General features: G+C 43.7%; 1 protein-coding gene across 2 annotated transcripts in view; it reads left to right on the forward strand.

The window, feature by feature from the left end:
* NEGR1 (neuronal growth regulator 1) overlaps nucleotides 1-18,887 on the forward strand; it is a 214,475-nt gene that overhangs the window by 113,788 nt on the left and 81,800 nt on the right. For both annotated transcript variants that reach the window (XM_027891061.1, XM_027891060.1), the window contains exon 3: nucleotides 8,624-8,749. In XM_027891061.1, the coding sequence (XP_027746862.1) occupies nucleotides 8,624-8,749 (126 nt within the window). The remainder of the gene's footprint in view (nucleotides 1-8,623; nucleotides 8,750-18,887) is intronic.

Genomic DNA, 18,887 nt, shown 5'->3' on the forward strand with positions numbered 1-18,887 from the left:
GGAACAGGGACAGTGTAGCCCAGGGCTGACGGTACAGGAAGAAAGAAGGAGTTTGGGATATTTCTGGCAGATTGGGGAAGGTGGGGGTGTTTGCTGGTGCCTCACAGATGGAAGAGATTTGTCTGCAGGGTTATTTATACGGTTTTACTTGGATTTTATTGTCCTCTTCCAGTCTGTGTCTGCTTAATCACCGAGATCTGCAGACATTTCCTGGGGACCACAAGGGTTTTGAGATGTTCTGACTGGTTTATGCAGATTTATTCAGGCTGTGTTTTAACTGACGAATGTTTATCCTGTTCCACCCAGGTGCTCCTTTCTTACCCTATGTAAACTATTTTCATCTTGTCTTTTCTTAACAATCACTCTGGTGGCATAAAAATTAATGCAGGGGGGAATTTTTTTAAATTACATAAAATGTTGTATTATTTTAACATTTGGCTATTTTCATATTCCTTATCAATCACCTTTCTGGGAGTACCTATTTTCCATAACAACATACCATTAAACCACATTATATTCCAGTTAGGGATATACTAAATGTTTAAATTCACTAAACTAGAAAGGATTTTTCAAGAATAACCTCTGTGTATTTTTTATATTTATAATTTTAATGAATTAGAATGACTTCCTTAATCAAACAATATCACTGCTGCTGCACGAAAGACTTTACCATTGATTATCTGAGCTAATGCTTCCCAGAATCCCTCCTCAGATTATATTTAGCTCTTGCACAGAAGCAGGTCATAACCATGACACAAGTCTCCAGTGTCAGACTGAGGGATGGGAGTGCTGGGATCTGAGGCAGAGAAGAATCTCTTGTAGAATCACAATGAAAAGTAAATTTGATATAATTCCATAGAGTCACAGAATCACGGAATGGTTTGGGTTGAAAGGGATATTAAAGTCCATCTTGTCCCACCCCCTACCATGGGCAGGGACACCTTCCAAGAGACCAGATTGCTCCAAGTCCCGTCCAGCCTGGCCCTGGACACTTCCAGGGATGGGGCAGCCACAAATGTTCTGGGCAACCTGTGCCAGGGCCTAGGAAATAATTAAATAAATCAGATATTTAATGATCTGACAGATACACAGAAAAGAATCCCTGATTTTCGTGAGCCGTTCTCTATCAGTGTGTGTTAATTAGTTGAAGAAGGTGACTAAAGCAGAGCTTGTCTAGGCTCAGGCCTCGTGCTCAGCCAGCAATCAGAGCCCAGCTGGGACAGCTTTGGGTTTAGCCAGCAGGTTATTGCTCTTCTTTAGTATTTTTGCCCATTATAACTTTTTGTCTCCATTTCCATGATTAAACTGTTAGCAGCAGGTTGATTGCAGAGCTCTGCTCACTGAAAGTGGCTTGTGGAATGTCTGAGAGCCCACAGATCTCACCCCTAATTGCACAGGAATAATTTCCAAATAGAATCGTTCTTTTTCTATCCATATCCTGATAATCTTTATTTTGGATAGGGAGTTCTCTCTGAAGCTGTGAAGTGTCCCATTCCCACCTGCATAGGGGAACACCTGGACCTGGGTTTAGGGAACATGATGGCTTTGAGGAATTTGTGGTTTATAGAAACATCTTCTTCTCATTTCCTCTTATTTCAGTTTTTCATACCAAAAAGACACCACATCCCATCATCCCATTACAGTGCTATTATTCTCAGGAATCAGGAAGGGGCTTTTCTGTAAATTATGTGTTTTCACAGAATCCCAGCATCATTTGGGTTGGAAGGGACCTTAAAGCCCACCTAGTCCCACCCTCTGCCATGGGCAGGGACACCTTCCACTAGACCAGGTTGCTCCAAGCCTTATCCAATGTGGCCTCGAAAAAGCACATTTGCTTTTCATTTTCACCAAACTCAGTGGTGCTTTAAAATGTTAAAAATAATAATTAGTTAATATGAAAAGCACTGACTTACCCCAAGGTGCTGAGTACAGCTCAAACTGGGGTTAAAAAGCACAAATGTAGTCGTGTTACTGGAAAATGTAGTCAGCCAAAATCAGCCTCACATGGGCTGTGCCATTCCACCAGTCCTTGCGAGAAGAGGAGAAGCTGCTGCTTCTGTGACGCTGGGGGACGGAGTTGGTACCTCTGCTCATCTCAAACAGGGCTCATCCCTCAGGTCCAAGAGCAGGATGGGGTTTTGTGGTTGGCCTGAAGCCCAAAGTTATGTTGGGAGGGAGGAGGATGGAGCCCAAAGCTTCACCTCCTTACCAGCTCCCGCTCTGCGGGGCAGAAGGGAGGGGCTTCAAGTGAAGACTGATGGGCATATTCCTTGGGATGCTTGAATTTCTCTGGGAGGACATTTGTCTTTCCCCAGAAAAGAAATTCCAAAGATCTGCATCTCTTACCCCCAGTTATTTTGTCAGGCAGCAACAGACTCTGCACATAACCATTGCTCAGTTCCTGATGCCGTAGATTCTCCCTCTTTTCTGTGCCTCCTACTGTTCACTTGGTAAATGCAGGGAGAAGGGGAAGGACAAGCCCTTGCTCTCTGTGCAGCACTTTCATCACTCTCCTGCATTTTTTCTTTACTATACTCAATTTGTCACTGAGGAAACACAGCAATAGCAAAGCTGAATTCTTAGTCTCATGGTGGGTTTGTTCTCAGCATCTCCCTGATGCTTTGGAAGGCAGAAGAAATGTAGAAAATAAAATTGCCATGTCTGTTAATTGATTTGCAAAGATGGAGCTGCAAATCAGAACAGCCTCACTGAACCAAAAATCGAGCAACATCGTTTTTTAGGCTTTCCATCTTTTTTCCTTAAGTGAAAAGTAATTCCCAGGGATTCTGATTGTCTCAAGTATAAAGAAACTTTTTATTCAGTTCCCATATTCAAGGCTCACTTCAGGTTGGTTTTGATGTCCTTCAGGATATAGGATTGATTCAAGAATGACAGTGATTTAGGAAGATTTAGAAAGATTGATTAAGGAAGATTTAGGAATGATAATGATTTAGGAAGGTTAGAATGGTTTAGGATTGATATAGGAATGGTGAATGACTTATTAAAAATCTTCTAGAAGGGATTCCAGGTGCATGAGCCTTTTTCCAGCCAGTGTCTACTTGCAGGAAACCTTCCTCTCCTGTGGCTTTAGGACAATGATGATACAAAGTCAGTAGTTGCAACAGGTAAAATACTTGCTTACACATTTTTAATTCAATTTTTAATTCCAGTTTTGCATTATCACATTCCTATGGCAATATGGGTCTTTTTTCTAGAATTTAATATTCAAGTTGGTCTAAAATAAACTGATCCCTGATCACAGATAACAGTGAAAATAAAGTTCTAGTGAAAACATAAATGATATTACTTTAATTTATACAGATTATGGTTATACTGCTACTCATATGAAAGAGGGAAGAGGAAGAGATTAATCAAAACCTTACATGAGTACTGCTTTTATGAGGTTTTTGTCAGGCTTTAGTGTTGACAGGAATTGGAAATAAATGAAGACTCAAGGCCCAACCATTTATCTTCCCAGCCCACCCATAATTTATTTTTTCAGCCCCACTTTGCCAAAGCTGACAAAGTATGTTTAATAAGGAGGGGGTGGGACCTTTAGGCAATGCTCCTCAATCAAACTGTGCCAAGGAACTAATCAGGAAAATGCAAAATACAGAAGATTCTTGGTTTTCCCAGTTGGAGACTGATTGTCACATAAATGAAGATTTGTGCCACACTTGCACAGGCTAGTGGTTCTGCTTTATTTTATTTGCTCCCCTGATTTAAAACCTGTATTAACTATACTCTAAAAATCATGTGTGATTTGAGGGTATTTTACAACTCAGTAAATGTTCAGTTATGAAACAAAATAATACTATAAAAAGTATAAAAATTAAGCATTTTTTAAATACAAAAGTTGATAAATGTTCTTACTGCACTAAAAAGCACAATTATCTTTTTTATGATCAATGGTGTGATATGTTCAACTAATGATTTTGTTAGAAATTATTTTAGGTTATGTTAAGGGTTGGTTTATTTTAAAATAAGGGATTTTAGTCATGGCATGCAGTGTTTAGGGGATTCATATTGCTTACAGGGCTGAGGAAGAAAACACTGCACATCTTTGCTAAGGAGGTGGAGGATTTATTTTATGAGGGCCTGGAGTAACAGGACAAGGAGGAATGGCTTCCCACTGCCAGAGGGCAAGGTTAGATGGAATATTGGGAAGGAATTGTCCTGTGAGGGTGGTGAGGCCCTGGCACAGGTTGCCCAGAGAAGCTGTGGCTGCCCCAGCTCTGGAAGTGTCCAAGGCCAGGTTGGACAGGGCTTGGAACAGCCTGGGCTAATGGAAGGTGTCCCTGCCCATGGCAGGGGTGAGGCTGGATGAGCTTTGGTGTCCATTCCAACACAAACTATTCCCTGATTCTATGATATAAATAATTTTAAAATCCTGACAGAATTGATACTGTTTTCAAACAGTTCCTTGTTTCTGAGAGCATTCAAAGGAGCTGATTTATGAAAACTTATGAATTTGCTTTCTGCACTGTGACTTTGTGTCACTAACCTCTGCACTGATGGCAATCCCTGCAGATGGCAATTCTCCTTGGGGGGGGGTCTGCAATCCTACCATTTTTAATTTGGGGTCAGCAAGATTTGGCATGCCCTACATAAAGCCACTGGCTGGGTGGAATCTTCTCCCAAACCACATAGAAGCAAGACTAGGACTGGATCTGCAGCTGGGCTGGGGTCAGGAGCAGGTGGTGGAGCTGCCCACGCAGACACACCTCCCTGGCTCATTAGTGGGGGCCTGGATTAGCAGCTTTCACTGCTGTGTGGGACAGCAGCCAGTGAAATCTCCTGGAAATAAGTGACATCTGTTTTTGGGGATGAACATACCTCGGGTGCTGTGTTTGGCAGTGTTCACACCTCGGTGGGGCTTGGAGATGGTTCTTGATGAGCTCTGCAGATGGTCCTGTGGCCCCTTGCAGACCCTGTAGTTGTCAATGCTTCCTCCTCTTCTCATTCCCAAATGATTCAGGCATAATAATTATTCTTAATAACCACATTTCAACCTGGCTTGGGTTGGTTCTTTTCTTTAAATCTTTCGTTTGGTTAACTGTCCTGTTTTTCTCTCTTTTTCCCCCCCCATATTGATGGTTGGAGTTGATGATCTTAGAGGTCTTTTCCAACCTTAACGATTCCGTAATTCTATGATTTGAGTGTTCTGGCTGTGTCTGGTTATTCAGCCACAAGTTGTTTCGTCGTCCTGACTAAAATGTGAAGAATAGGAGAAGGAAAGAACTGGAATTTATGGGTGTCTTACAAGAAATCTTCATGCCAGTGCAGCACTAAAATTCATGAAAACTTCGGGAAAACAGGCTCATTTGTAATAAGAAGGTTTCCCAGAGGCTGGGGGGGGGTGGTGATTGCAAACTGAGGAGTCATAGAGATTCTCAGTTAGTGGCAAATGGAGTTCAGACCTGCTTTTAATAACCCTCATAAGCACATTCTAATTTTTCTATGTATTTGTCATAAAAACTAATCATTATGTCCAAACCATAAAAAGAAGAATAGGATTCTATTTCCTGTGTCATGTCAGTGATTTGAAGATATTCCACAAGTTAGTGAAATCAATCTGCATGTTAGAAAAGCAAAATGATGCATTATTGTGTCTGCAGAGAGAAATCAATGTTTCACCTGATTTTTTCAGTCTTTGCAGCAGAGGGCTCAGGCCATGAAGGTCCCTAATGTGCCATTACAGCAAGGTGGGGTCAAGATGCAGGTGATGATCTCGCCCTGGGAAATGCAGCTTCCCTGTGTGCTGTGGGCAGGCTGTCCATTGCCAGGGGGTGAGAAGACTTTTAGGGCTGTACCACTGGCCCTGACTACCTTGGCCACCTCAGAGAAACCATTTCTTGTATCAGCATGTCTGTCCCATGCCGCCATCACTGCCACGCCCAGGAGAGAGTAGGGACTGAGCAGGGACCTGTTCCATCTGCTTGTGGGATGAATTGCTGGAGATTGTTAGCCCAGGTCGAGACCTGATGAGTCACAGCTCTGATAAACATCTCAAAAAAGCCCCGCCAACAACATATTTTGCATTTTCACAGCTATATTTAGATGTATTTAAATGAGATTTGGTTTTGAAATTTGAAAAGGCAGATGTACAGAAAATACTACAAAACCTGTGTATACGTGGAAAAAAATCATATATTCAAAGACAATCTGGAGAAGGTCTTCAGAGATCAGGAGATGGTCATGAGTCCTTAGAGCAGAGCACCCAGGGGTGGGCGTTGTGTGTGGTGAGAGGAGAACTGTGGTGTCTCCACCACCTTTCACTGAGGGCACCCTGCCCACGTTGCCTTTATGTTCAGCTCCCTGTAGTTGTTACTGGGGGGGTGCTGAGGCCCTGGCACAGGTTAGAGAAGCTGTGGATGCCCCATCCCTGGAATTGTCCAAGGTCAGGTTGGAAGGGGCTTATGTGACTTAGTGGGCATGGGGGTATTTGGTCAAAGATTGGAGGTGATGATCCTGGAGGGCTTTTCCCACCTTAATGATTCTGTGGCTGATGGTTTCTACTGTGACACGTTTTCCTCTTGTGTTCTTGTTACCTCTCACCTTTTCCATGTGACTCCTGTAGGAAGGGAGTCTCCACATTCCCCTCAGCCACCATTGCAATACTATGACAAGGTGACAAGGTCTCTTAAACCCTCTTTTCTTATGGCTGAATGACCTCTCAGCCTTCCCTCCCACAGCAGCTTCCCAGGCTTTTGGTCACACACCTTGTCTGAAATGGAGAGGTTCTCATTTAAAAGCATTAAGAAGAGAAGTCAGGTTACTGCAAAGTACTTTTCATGTTGGACCCCTGCACAAAATTTACTTGGGAGTTTAATTTCTCTTTCAACCTTGTTTATTATCTCATTTCTTCTGCCTCTCATTAATCCATTTACTGAATAAATGTTTATTCGCTGCTATATTTAATTTTTTTCTGACCTTCTCAAGCTGCCACGTGAGATGGGTGGAAGGCTGTAGTTGTTGAAATGTAGAGGAGCTCTGTGATGGGTTTAATCTGCACTCGAGGCTCAGCAGAGCAGATATGAAATGCTAAATCTGCTCATAGATCAGAGTCTTTAGAGGTATTAGAAGAAACATGTATGCAAAATAAACATTTTTAATTTTTAATAAATATTAACATTCCATTGTGTTTATGCATATATATTTAAGTCATAATTACTAAATTCCACAGATTTGAGTGATCTGAATGTAATGATCCCTATCAGTCAGTAAATAGCAGAAAAATTAGCAGCATACTGATATACCAGAAATCCTGATTTGTCTCACACTGTGCGGTTCCAGAAATACTGTGGAAACCAATTTCTATCATGGGAAAAAAGATCTTCCTGGGAAATAATTGATAATAATAACATCAACAATTCTCCATGAGTACCAGATCATATTGTGTCATTTATGTAATTTACAGAATTGCATTATACAGCAGGACTACATGTTTGTGCTTATTTGTGTGTTATTTTAATTGATGTCCATCTCTTATTCATTTCTTTTCTAATTCTATTTTGGAAATGAATGAATGGTGTGACCTGCTTAGTGTCATTGTAATGACACTACTAGGTTTTATTTCATTTCCTTGCTGTAAAACCAAGATTAAAGAGGAACCCAGTCAATTAGGGAAAGAACAAAGCATATGCTTAAGAGAAAATCACTTAATCTGCACTCTGTAAGTCTGGAAAACTCTCCACCTTCCACCATGTCATGGGTCCAATCTTTGCTTAGAAAGACTGTAAAATTCCTGAGGATAAGCCTCAAACCCAAACAAAAGCCTGCACATTTCTGCTGGATCAGACCTTCCTGGCTTCAGGAAAGTCCGGAGAGGGTTTTTTCTTTAGAGAGATTCACACTGAAAGCCAGAATTCTTGCCTTCATTGCTGGTACCCCGAGTTCCCTTTCTCCCTTTGTAACATTACAAGTAAAGTATTCCCTTAAGGACAGGCCATTTAATGCTTTCCATCACTTTCCATCCCTGTGGAACTCTGTTCTCTGATGCCCAGGTGTATAAATAGTACAGAAAATGAGGTTAGTGAAGAATTCTGCTGATGAAATTAAAGAAAGAAAAAACATCCAGCTTATTTTTTTTTCCTAGCCCTGGTGCTGCTGGGGGCCTCAGAGCAATATGAGGCAACAGAAATAAATGTATTTTAGTCTTCTACAGGAGAAGATACAACTCTCCAAGAACACAGGGGCAGGATGTAACAGGCATCTGAATTTTTAAAAGTACAAGAACAATTTCATTTTCTCTTCTTTACACACTGTCATGAGCAAGCTCAGCCTTTCAACAAGAGCATCCATCTTTCCTGGGAAATCGAGAGCAACCCCTGCTTTGCACAAAACAGAGGAAAGTGCTGTTTTCTCAGTTGTAGCATTTGGGATCCAGGGCTGAGCTCTGCAAATCTGATGGAAATAGTTGTGCTCACACCTCACTGAGAGTTTGCACAGTTGCATTTCAACACCTCCCTGTAATTTTATCCCAAAGGCAATCCACCTGTCCCAGCTCTCCCAGCAAATCCAGGTATCCCAGCTCTCCCAGGTCTCCCAGTTCTCCGTGCTCTGCTGGGATTGTACAGAGTGAGCAGCTTTCCATGACCCCTTTCTCCTTGTTTCATTCCAGTGTCTCCCAAGATATTCCGCATCTCCGGTGACATCAATGTGAACGAGGGCAGCAACGTGACCCTGGTGTGTCTGGCCACAGGGAAGCCGGAGCCTTCCATCTCCTGGAGGCACATCTCCCCGTCTGGTGAGTGTGGAGCTGCCACCCTAGCAGGGTTGGTGTTTTGGGGGGTCACAAATGGGATGAGTGGCAGCATCTCTGCCTTAAAAAGTGCATGTCTAATGGGACCTTTAGAAAATAAGCTTCTTCAGATTTTGGGTGAGATCAGGGAAAACTGGGATACTACTTTAACACACAAATGAAGACATAAGGGCACCTTAAATATGAGTAAGTATGTTTTAACAGGCTGCAGCCATGGATCGTACAATTCCAATTAAAAATCAAGCAAGGACATAATCAGGAAGACACAGGACTCCCTAGAAATGGGCATGAAAGTTAAACACATGAACACATCATGCAATAGATTTAATTTACTGTCATTTATTTTACTGTAACTACAGATGCAGGGTGGGATTTTTGGGGTGTCCTGTGCAGAGCCTGGAGTTAGACTCAGTGATCCTCGTGGGTCCCTTCCAATTCAGGATATTCTAGGATTCTATACCATTGAGTCATTACTCCTTGATGCAGCACACCTTATCAGAATGGTTTTAATGAATGAAGCAAATGATACTTAGGAATAATTTCAAACAAAATACGTTATGAGGAATTAAAAGTATAAATGGAAATATCAGATTTATACTTTTTCCTGTCTCTGGAAATTAGGATGGATTTGGTCTTCCTGGGAGGAGCTGCTCCTTACTCCCAGCTGGCTTGACTGGCATTGCACTGGTTCTTTTGCAGGGACTCTACAGTCATGATTGATTTTGCAATGAAAGGCTTTCTTTGCTCCCACAACTTTTATAAAATCCATGTAATTGCAGGAAAGGAGGCTTTCATGGACTGTCACAGCCTCTCATAATCCTGAGGAACAGTTTGCTTTACAAAGCAAGATCTGGGAAAAAAACCCTCACTTTTGACCTTTAAGACAATGACAGTGAATTTGGCTTGAAGTGTCCATCAAGGGACCCGAGGAAAAATTCAGTTGTAGCAGAAAATGGATTTTAACTAAATGTCAAATAAAATTTTATTAGAAACTGTGGTGATACTTTAGAGTAATAGCTTAAAGCATTGAGTGGCTGCAGAAAGGAGCTCTTATAATGTTCCTGGAGAGGGATAAAGCAGAAAAGGAGAATTAGTGCACTCGGGCTGCAGAAGGGGATGAGCAATAGGCAGAGTTTCCTCATCTTGAATTCAGGCAAAATGAAGATGTGGTACCTGGGGACATGGGTGAGTGGTGGCCTTGGCAATGCTGGGGCAAAGGTTGGACTCAATGAGCTGACAGGGTTTTTGAACCTCAGTGACTCCATAAAAATTAATGCAGATAATCAGAAGGGATTCCAGTGAGCCCCTGGCTCTGTATCTTAACCAAAGGACTGGGAATGATGAAAGGTGTGCTCATCCATTACCACAGTGAAAACTGAAAATTGAATTTGAGGCAGACATTCTTGGAAGATCTTGTGGAATGAGAAGAGACAGTAGGGGTGCTCAGAGTGTTCCTGCCAAGTACCCAGCAGAGCAAATTGTGGGTACACAGGAGATGTTTCCATAGGAGCTGTTCCCACTGCTTAAGGTCCAAGGGCAAGCTGGTATAGCTTCTCTTTGGTTTCCCTTTTAGGTGTCAAATTCTTGCTTCACTTTACCTTCTCTCCCTTTCTTGGAAGTGGATATGAATAGAATCCCAGAATCTCAGACTGATTTGGGTTGAAAGGACCTTAAAGCTCATCCAATCCCACCCCTGCCACAGGCAGGAACACCTTCCACTATCCCAGGTTGCTCCAAGCCCCATCCAACCTGGCCTTGGACACTTCCAGGGATGGGGCAGCCACAGCTTCTCTGGGCAACCTATGCCAGGGCCTCACCACCCTCACAGCCAAGAAATTATTCCCAATCTCTAATCTAAATCGCTCCTCTTTTAGTTTATAGTGCCCATGGGAGACAAAACAGAGGCAAAATTACCACAGACTAGACAGGGATGTCTCTGAGGGGTGGGAGAGTTCCTGGGCTGACATGGCATGGCAAGACAGGCCAGGCAGAGGTGCCCTGACGAGCCTCAGTGCTGAGGTCTGGCAAATTTATTGCAGATGCCATGTCACAGGCCTGCATCCCCACAAACCCTCCTTTTCCAAGTGGTGGGCACCAAGGGGGAGCACTGGGACATGGCACTCAGTGCTCTGCTCTGGATGACAAAGTGGGAATTGGTCACATGTTGGACTTGATGGCCTTGGAGCTCTTTTCCAACCTCTGGGATTCTGGGATTCTGTGCCTTGGGACGTGCCTTGGGTGTCCCCTGCTTGATTAACGGACACAGCTTGGTCTGGAATGGGAGAACGAACACAGGATCCAAATAACTTCTTGCTCAAAAATCTTGTAAAACATGATGGAAGCAAAGGTACAATTTCCAGCACATGTTCTGCTAGTGCAACAAATAAAGAAGACTTTTTCCATTCCAGTAACACTCCTATGCTCAGGTGCGTGTTCTGTGTGCAGACAGTTACAAATGGCTCTCACAGCTCAGGGAACATCAGCCTGGCAAATATAAAACCTGGATTTACTAGAAAAGAAAATGCAAGAGAGTTGCAAACACCAGGTCTCTGTAATGGTTTATATTCTGTCTGCAGCACCTCGCCTCTCTCTAAACATCAGCTTCATCTGCACTTTCTAATTTCTCCCAGTTTTCCCCTGTAATTCCCAGTGGCACTAATGAGGCTCGCAGGGAAGCGTTGTATCTCGAATCCAGCACTAAATTATATTAACCAAGCATATTTAGAATATTCTCAAATTGTTTGTCAAAGCTGCTGCTAAAAGATAAGGAACTGAAATCTCTGAATACAAATGACTCAATGTAGACTAATTCCAGGGTATGATCATGATTTACATCAACGCAGCCTTGACTTGCAGGAGGTCGGATTCAATTTTTTTGAACATGAGATAAATTGAACCTTTCGTAGGAATAAAAATAAAATACATTTTGAGGTGATTTTTAAGCTCAGTCTGTAAATCATTGGCCTGGAATCTTTATTGTGCATGTTTAACTTGCAGTCATTATGTAAATGCTTTCATTATATAAATATTCATTACACGGCCCCATTATGTAAATGCAGCAAATCTCCACACTCAGCGGAACGCTCAGGCTGCAGTTTGTAATCTGGAAATCTGTATTGTTGAAATGTCACCCGAATAAATTGCAGGTATTACTTATTTTGTTCTGACATTTCAGAGCAAAGTGCATCATCGATAGTTTAAGAATGAAACCAGAATGTTAAAGAATTCAGGTCTGACACAACTCCAGCTTTAGCACTTGTATGTCCAATATGTGTGTGGGGGTTACACTGAGGGTTTGGCAAAGCTCTGTCAGCAGCAAAACCAGCAAAAGACATTCAGAAGACTTTTGATAAAATGCTTCTGCATTCCATAATTCAGGGGCTATTATGTCAAAATTCTTTTCCACTTTGTTTTTGACAAAAGTTTCCAAAGGAGAGGTTCCCCAGCCACAGAGGGATTGGGATACTTAGAGAGTGCAGTGAAAGGACAAGGGGAACAGCTTTAGGCTGAAGGAGGGGAGACTTAGAGGGGATACTGGGAAGGAATTCTTGGTTGTGAGTGTGGTGAGGCCCTGGCACAGGTTGCCCAGAGAAGCTGTATCTGCCCTATCCCTGGAAGTGTCTGTGGCCGTGTTGTATGGGGCTTAGAGCAACCTGGGATAGTGGAAGGTGTCCCTGCCCATGGCAGGGGGTGGAACAAGATGGGCTGTAGGGTCCCTTCCAACCCAAACCAGTCTGGGATTCTGTGATCCCTGGTTACTTTCAGTTCCATATTTTCCAGTTCTTCCCTGCTCTCTTGCTTCTTTTCTCACACTTATATCTCCATTGTTCCCAGTCCACCTTTCAGTTATTTTCCCAAACAGGATGATGAACTGGATGCCTGGATGCATTTGGAAGAACAGATTCTCAGAAACTGGGAATTTAGCTGAATAAACAGAGATCTTCCCATGTCGAGTGGAAGGCAGATCCCAGCACCAGGACACACATTGTTCATTCTGTCCTGGTTCCAGGGAATCATGACACAGAAACATTTCCAATATAACCCAACAAACCCCCCAAAACCCTGTAAGAACTGTTTAGCATGAGCAAAATAACAGATTTTTCACCAACACTGAGGAAAACAGTGGTAGTGCTCACAGAAATTAGGCTGAATTTAGATTTGAACACATTTACATGATGGCTCCTCTCCATCCTCTCCCTCTCCCTTTCCCTCTTGCATTTGCTACATGTGCAGGATGTGATAGGACTGAAGGCACTCTAATGCCCCTCCCACTGCTCCTGGACAGCCCTAGAGCTGTGGAGATATATTGCATTAATGTATCATCAGAGCCTGACCATGTATTAGTGCAATTCATCTTCTGAGCTCTTCAATTACTGCGCTGGGCTGGTGGGGAAGGAGCCTGGGAGCCGATTCCATTGTGGACAAAAGGCACTACCAGTCCCTGGGCAGCAGGACCCTTCCCCAATCCCACTGCTGCACAACACTCAGGTCCTTCTATGAGGGAGAGGCAAAGAGAGTTTTTAAAAACTCTCCCTAAATGCTGGGAAACAAACAAAGCTTGACGTGAGCCAGCCAGTGTCAAAGATTCTGTTCCACTTGCCCTTCTGCTGCAGAGCCGCCACCTCTCAGATGTGTCCACACGTGATGGAAATGAGAAGTGCTTTGTTCAAGTGCAAGTACTTCAAACTTGGATTTTCAGGCTGAAAATACTTAACTGACATGGATTATTATCAGATTCCAAGGGCTTTGTGTGTGTACAAACGGTGAAAGCTTTTAAAATGCTCCATCTCTCACTTAAAAATAGGTTTAGAAGTGAAAGCTTTAGAAACGTGAGTTTCTATCTTGTTTCTTTTTTGTTGTTTCTTTTTATCTTGTTTCTTTTTTCTTACTAAATTCTAAACATGGATCAGATATTGCTGGTGAGGTCATTTCACACCAGTTTCCCTGCATGCCAATGTAACTGTGCACTGTGTAATTTGTGATCAGTGAGAATCTGGTCTCCTCCAGCCTCTCCTTGGCTGCTTGACCAATCCCCACTTTGTCACCCAGAGCAGAGCACTGAGTGCCATGTTCCAGTGCTCCCCCTTGGTGTCCACCACTTGGAAAAGGAGGGTTTGCTCACACTGAAGCTGCTCTCAGCACCAACCATGTCATGTGAAGGATTTTGCTGTCAAACTGCATTTCCCAACTTTGCAATTCCAAGTTCAGTTAGCAGTGTGTCAAACATCCTGGCAATCCTGATGGCTGGAAGGACCTCTTTCCTCAAGCTGCTTTGTCCCAGATAGCTCAAACCTAGTGATTATTTTCTCCTGGTTCACCAAATCCTGGAATGGTTTGGGTTGGAGGGAACCTTAAAGCTCATCTCCTTCCAAACCCCCGTGCCATGGGCAGGGTCACCTTCCGCTATCCCAAGTTGCTCCAAGCCCCGTCCAGCCTGGCCTTGGACACTTCCAGGGATGGGGCAACCACAGCTTCTCTGGGCAACCTATGCCAGGGCCCCACCTTCAGTGGGAAGAATTTCTTCCTCATATCCAATCTAAACCTAGTCTCTGCCAGTTTGAAGCCATTCCTTGTCTTGTCACTCCAGACTCTTGTAAATAGAATGGTTCAACTTGAAAAGGACCTTAAAGATTATCTTATTCCAACCCTGCTGTTCCCGGTCACTGTGTCAGCTGCTTGGGAACAGCCTAAAGGCAGTGAGGGGCTTTCTAACATGGAACTTTCCTTTCATCAAGGTGGCATCCTGCAGGAGATGATCCTTTGGGGCTGGAGCCAAAGGGCTCACAGGCCAGGGGATGAAGTGGGATCCTGCCCCACTGAAGAAAATGCCACCCAGTCACCTTCCTAAAGGGAGGAGATTTATTGCTGCATCAAGTCCAAAGCAAAGCCGGTTCCCTTTAGGTGCCTGAACAGCAGAATGTGAAATGATTCAGTGATTTGACCTGATGAGCACTGACAGAGCTACGCCTCCCTTGTGCCATCATTACTCATCTCACGGGGAACAGCTCCATCCCAGCGCTGGCGCAGTGCTCCCAGGTCAGGTGAAGCATTACCGGCCTGAGAAGAAACATCTGTTCCCGCAACTGAGCTGTAAGTGTTTGGAGATGAGCCAGGGAATCTTCAGTGACAGACCAAGGCAGGGAGGATCAGCAAAGGGCTAAGACTGTCCCAGACCAGGGAGGGTTTACCTGTGCCATGGGAGAGGGGCCAGGCAGGAGAAGCCTGCCCAGAACTGTCAGCTCTGCTGCCAGTCACGCACCCCTGGAATCTGCCAGCGTTCTCCAGGATGACTTTGGGAGGAGGAAGGACAGGGATGTGCTCTCCAGAGAAACCTGCTCGTGGCCTCTTGGCTGTGTGTTGTACATGTTGGCGCCAGGTGGTTTCAGACAACCTGGACCTTCCAGCCTGGGTTGGGAGAAGCCTTAAAGCCCATCTCATTCCACCCACAGTTTCTCTGCCACAACCTGTGCCAGGGCCTCACCACCCTCACAGCCAAGAATTCTATCCCAATATCCCATCTAACACTGCCCTCTGGCAGTGGGAAGCCATTCCCGCTTGTCCTGTCCCAGGTTCCTGCAGAAATGCCTCAATGGTTTCACTGGTTTCACAGGAATGCCTCAATGCCAGCACATTCCCCTGACAAAGATCAGGTTAATTTAGAGCTCAGATTCCTTGGGGCTTTACCAAGCCTTTGTGTCTGCCCCTGGATGACTTTATAGGGAATATCCCTCCTTTTCCTGCCTTGTTGTAAACTCCTCATTCTGTGCCCTTTGTGGAAGCAGCTCGAGGTTTCCTGCTCTATGGTGGGTGCTTTACACAAAACCATAGCTTTGGATTTTTATCATGAACAGGGATTCCTGCTTCTCCCAGCCATCAGTGCTGCACAGGACCCCCAGGCATCAGGGAATCTCCCAGCCTGGAGACTTGGCACAGTGCCCTGTTAACACCAAAGGCACAGCACCAGGGCTTGGGCTGGGGCAGCACCTCCCACCACTCTCCCCTGCCCAAGTGCTCCCTTGGTTTCATCCTGGGCATGGATGGGCATGTTCCTGGAAAACACCTAAAACCTGCATCCCCTGGGACTCATGCTGAGGGGGCACTCAGGGTGTTCTATCAGGCCTTACAAGAGGAACAGTGACAGTGCAGTGAATTTTCCCCTGGACCACCGGGGGCTCTCCCCGGGCAGATGGAGCTCGTTAGCCCATAAGGCAATCCATCTACGTCCTGAGGACCTCACTGCCACCGTCCAAGCGTGCTTGGCCCCGGCAGATGAACCTCAGGATTAAAGGGTGGGCTCAGTTCCGCGCACACTGTGTCTCACCTAAAAAATCCAATGCGCAGGCTGGAAGGTGGAAAGACCTTCCCCGGTTCTTCGTTCGCGAAGAGACTGGCCATTTTACAAGAGGAACATGATGAGCATGGGGCAGCTGAACATGCCAGCGATGGGCACGTGGGAATTGTAGAGGGGGCTCGGGCCATCTTACAACTCCTCAGGGACTTAAAGATTTGTGATTAATATTTTATAGGCATTTAATGGCCTGGCTCGTGATCCTGGAGGGCCATTTCTCAGTTGATAAAGGCTTGGCATGTCAGTAAATCAATGGTTCCCTCATATCAAACACAGGGCTGGCAGCTTCCCAAGAGCTCCAGGGGAACAGTGTGGAGCTCTGCACAGAGTAATGAGGGATTAATTAACAGTTTAGAGACAGCACAGCAAATACAGAACCCAGGATAAACTGCTGGGTGGGTTTCTTCCCTTTGCCTTTGGACAAGCAATAAAGTTACTTCCAAAATCACAGGTCTCCCTTAAAAATGATGGCACCTTCTGGTTTTAGGTTATGGGAATTTTGGCCTTTTCTTTTTTAACGAGACTTGTAAGTACCATTCTTGGGAGATTTAGCATTAGGATCCAGTTTAATGACATTTAGTACCACGAGCCATTACTCGGGTGAGGTGGCATTGCACTGTGGTCAGGATGTTTCTGAGGAAGACTCAGAAAAATGTCATTTTAATCAGGACTATTTCAGAAGTTTGAGCATCCCTGCAAGAACGATTAGGGTATTCCCAGGAATCCTCAGATCTTCTTAAAACCTTTTAAAAAAATATGCTCGTTAAAATACAGTTGTTAGATGAATACTCAATTTTAGATGGCCAGATAATTAGGGCTTTGTGAAGGAGCTGAGAAAGAGGAGCACAATCACAATTTGGTGAAATACAAACTAAAACTGTCCAAAATCATTGCACAGAAAAAAAGTATGAATATTTTTTGACAATTTTATAACAAATGGAAAGTGTTTTTTACTTTTCAATAAAAGTAGATGAACTCATTAATAACTCATAAAATGCAATGAGAATGAGAATTTTAATACAGGCTAAGCTTATTCCCACAGATATTAGTTCATTTTTATGTGAGAAATACTGCACTTTTGAGTGAGCAGTGTGTGACTCCCAGGAGATATTTCAGTGAAACAAAGTCTTTAATGTTTAGAACCAAACCAACTTTTCACCTGCTTTTTACTTCCTTTGTACAACATCCCTCATGTTTTTTTGGGAGATCCTGGTCTTTTGAACCAAGTGTGCCAAATCTGGGGCTTGCACAAAGTTTTCAGGGAAACATAACAGATAATCTTTAAAATGAATCAAGATGCTCCTGTTTTCTCTCTGGGGACATCTCCTCCTCCTTCATGTTCAGCTGGAATTTTCTGGGCATCAGTTTCTGCCCGTTGCTTCTTCTGCTATCACTTGATACCATAAGTGTTTGTCGTGGTCATTCCAACCATACCTGCAGTTCCTCCTGCTTTAAGTCCCATAATCATTTCTTCTGGGCATTTTTATTAATAAATCATATTTTAAACATACTAATAATGCTTTTTAAAATGTACATTTTACCAAAAAAAAAAAGGTGTAGCTTTTGAGGGATACGAAACAATGTGGGAAAAAAAGTTATTAGTGATTCATTTAGCTTTAGTTATGCTTTCAGTTTCAGCAAACTGCCAACAGAAGAGTTGTGTCAAATGGGAGGGGTCAACAAATGTATTTGAGCCAAACAGATAATCAGTACCTAAATAGTAGGTCATCATTTGCAGAATATAATTTTGATATAGAAAGAGGAGGAAGGAATATTATAAAACTGTCAGACCACCTGAGACCACAGTCCTTTACCCCAGGATGACATCCATGTGGTCCTATCAAGACTCCCTCCTACCCCATCCTACCTGCTCCCCATTCCTCCTGTTCCTCATCCCTCCTGCTCCCTATTCCCAGAGCGTCCTTAGCCTCCAGCTGACTGACAGACCAAGGCTATTCCAAAAGCCACTGTAGGCATTGCCTTTATTGGGAATAATTAGCCCCTTCCCAAGAGCCAAATACCCACATTACTCCTATGAATTATAAAGAGCTCAGGTGAGATTTAATCATGTAGCTTTCTTATTAAAAAGATCATTACCCAGTTCTTCCTTATACAGTTTTAATTTACTCTTTTTTAATTTTCTGCGGTCACCACAGGGTTTTGAACAGATCTGCAAAGATCAGAGTGAGGTCTGATATACAGGAACATCAATATCCATATATAACATGCAGGTCAAACCTATCTCAGGAGGGGTTATTTTTTTCTTCCAAAGTAACATCTGCTTTACTGGATCTTAAATTCACAGAATCCCAGGCTGCTTTGGGTTGGAAGGGACCTCAAAGCCCATCCAGTTCCACCCCTTGCCATGGGCAGGGACACTTTCCACTATCCCAGGTTGCTCTAAGCCCTGTCCAACCAGGCCTTGAACTCTTCCAGGGATGGCACAGCCACAGCCTCTCTGGGCAGCATCAGATATTAAAATGGAGCTGGTTCTTCTTTACATTAATTCTCAGCTGCTGAGAGGGAAAGGTCAGTCCATATCCTGGAGTATGAGCCAACCATGTGTTCCTTGGCATGAAGTCAGCAAAGAAAGGAATTAAACTTGCTCCAAGCCATACTAAGTCCATGATTTCAGACTCTAGTGCAGCCTGGCAGTGGCTCTGTACAGGGGCAAAATCTGGTATAACCATAGAGAATGGGGAAAACTGAGATGATTCCTCTTGTAGGAGCAGTTCTACCTTCTCCACACCACATCTCTGGATAACTGGCTGAGAT

Source organism: Empidonax traillii, unplaced genomic scaffold (assembly GCF_003031625.1).
Source record: "Empidonax traillii isolate 1590-97213 ecotype Southwest subspecies unplaced genomic scaffold, ASM303162v1 scaffold309:size1915965, whole genome shotgun sequence".
Classification (NCBI taxonomy): domain Eukaryota; kingdom Metazoa; phylum Chordata; class Aves; order Passeriformes; family Tyrannidae; genus Empidonax; species Empidonax traillii.